The following is a 2551-nucleotide window of genomic DNA, read 5'->3' on the forward strand; positions in this document are numbered from 1 at the left end:
ATCAAATGAAATTGAATAAATCTAACCCATTTATCCCCCATGTGGCTCAGTATTGGGCCAGGGCAACTCCAACTGCTGAGGTAGACTGTCCTTGGGCTTAAAGGGCCAGAGCCTGTTAAAGCAAGTCTGCTTTCCCATAGTCAGAAGAAGGGTCTCTTCCTTCTATACTCTGTCAGAGTAATGGCCTCTGGAAGGACTTGGGTTCCTCTTAGTGAGTTTCAGAGTCCCTCTCAACTTCCGGAGGGTTCTGCTCCCGGTGTCCTTCAGGATTCCTTCATTACAGTTTTCTTTCTTTCCTAAAGCCTAAGATCTAGTCCTGGCAGAGAGATCTTTGGCTCATACCTTAACATGTACAGATAGTAAAACGTAAAAAACAAAAGAAACAAACAAACAAACAAAAGAAAACATAGCCATAAATGTACTATAATAAAACATGGACACACTCTTAATTTTGGAGTACAGAAGTGTTGATTTCCTAAACCTTTTACAATATCAAAAAGACAAATAACCCAATAGGAAACAGTAAAGGACTTGCACAAGTAATTCATAGAAAGATTACAAAGAGCCAATAAACAAATGAAGAGTCTCAACCTTGTTTATAACTTAAAAAATACAAAATACAATGAGGTACTATTTTTCACATGTAAGACAAGGATTATTAATAATACCCAGATTTGTAAAGATGAGGGTGATTGGGTGCTCTCACACATTATAAGTATGAGAATTAAGTGGTACAACAATTTGGCAATTTTGCTTACAAATGCATTGGAGATATATCTGAGAGAATATATAAGAAAATCATTAAGCTCTGATGATTGAGGAATAGCCCTAAAGAAATCAGAGGAGAAAGAATCATTTATCTTTCAAAACTATTTGAATTATTTTATATACATATTATATATACTTAAATTAATTTTACCATTGGCATATATTACTTTTATAATTTTAAAGGAAAAAATTGGTTTGTATTTCAGAAATAAAAAAGATACCACTCATATTCTCTCGATCTACTTAGGACTCATTGTCCTTACAGTCCAGACTAAGAATTAGCATTCTATGATGTACATAAGCTAATGTTTTTCTATGAATTTTCCTACAAAAATATCCCTTGAGGTGCTTCCCCTTCCTTCATAGTTGTTGAGAAGACAATTCCTCATTTGTCAGCAGCATGGGAATAATCAGGAGCTGTAACCTCGATGTGAAGAGTGACGGGTGGAGTGAGAAGGTTACAAGGAGCCAGGGCTCTGGGCAGCAAATGGCTATTAAGAAGTGACGCAGCATCATTGCTTCTCACATTAAAGCCACAGATCATTGTTGACTTGAGTGTCTTCCTGATGGTACTTCCTGTGCCAGTCCATGTATCACTCAGAACATCACCCTAAGGCTTGTGTGTCCTTGCTTCCCCATAGCTGGCTATATCGGATTCTACCTTCAGTTTCTCACAAGCCCTTTGAATCTATTGACCAAGGCCATGTCACTCACAACTGGGATGAAGTTGATCCTGATCCTAACCAGGTAACCCGGACCTGAGAATTGGAGCATACCGTATATCCAAAGCCTTGAATACAAATATTTAAATCAGGCCATGATCTTTGAAAAATTAGACAGCTTTTTAAAATAGATGCTAAAGTGTGTGTGTGTGTGTGTGTGTGTGTGTGTGTGTGTGTGTGTTTTGCTCAAACTTGGGTGGGAATTTTGGAATTGCTTGATTGTGTATAAGTGTGTGTGTGTGTGTGTGTGTGTGTACAAGTTTGTGTCTTTCTAGCCTAATGGCATGTAGATAGGCACAAGAGTGGTCAAACCTGGTAGGAATGCCCCGGTGCCCAGATGAATTGGATGAATGCAGATTATATAGGCTGGTCAAAGTGTCTACATGCCCATAGGTCGTTTTTGTTTGTTTTATTTTTTAAAATCTGTATTTACCAAGGAATATAGAAAACACATTCAATACTGATTGAAAAGAGGCCTCTGAAATCTGGTATAGGGATGACAGTCTTGTGTCTAAGCCGAATTCTTAAGTCTGTTGGGGCGACACGTGGCTTTCACATTCTCTTTAGACCTAGGAACCTCCATTGTTTGCCTAGAAGTTTCCTCCTTTCAATCTAGTGCTAAGTGGGCTTTTCCTCTGGATATCCGTATTATTTATATACTCTGCTTGCAGCAGTGAGAGAGGCCCAGTGCCATAATGCACTGAATTCTTTTAATTTTTAAACCTTTTGAGAACCCCAGTGTATTGCCCTGAGTTTAGATATAGTCGCTAATAACAGATGTATAGTGTAGGAAGAAAAACAAGCCTGGGTTTGCATCCCTGCCCCTCTGCTTACCAGCTGTGTCCTTGTGCCATGATGTTTCAACTGCAAAATGGGACGAATACCTGTGTTTTGTAGAGTCCTGGTCACGCTAAATGCCAATTAAACATTTATTATATACTAGTTTTGGAGGGTCGAGAGGTTGCTTGGACCACAATAAGTTTTCTAATTCTTTTCTTTTGATGACACAGGGAACCTTCGATTGTGTTTCTGTCAGTTCTCTCAAGTAGAGCCAATACTCA

General features: G+C 38.6%; 1 protein-coding gene across 1 annotated transcript in view; it reads left to right on the top strand.

Annotated features, from left to right (window-relative positions):
- HGD (homogentisate 1,2-dioxygenase) overlaps positions 1–2551 on the top strand; it is a 48027-nt gene that overhangs the window by 9613 nt on the left and 35863 nt on the right. The window contains exon 4 of the mRNA XM_008579857.1: positions 1410–1515. Coding sequence (XP_008578079.1) covers positions 1410–1515 — 106 coding nt within the window. The remainder of the gene's footprint in view (positions 1–1409; positions 1516–2551) is intronic.

The sequence above is a fragment of the Galeopterus variegatus genome, unplaced genomic scaffold, assembly GCF_000696425.1.
Source record: "Galeopterus variegatus unplaced genomic scaffold, G_variegatus-3.0.2 Scaffold1968, whole genome shotgun sequence".
In the NCBI taxonomy this organism is placed as follows: domain Eukaryota; kingdom Metazoa; phylum Chordata; class Mammalia; order Dermoptera; family Cynocephalidae; genus Galeopterus; species Galeopterus variegatus.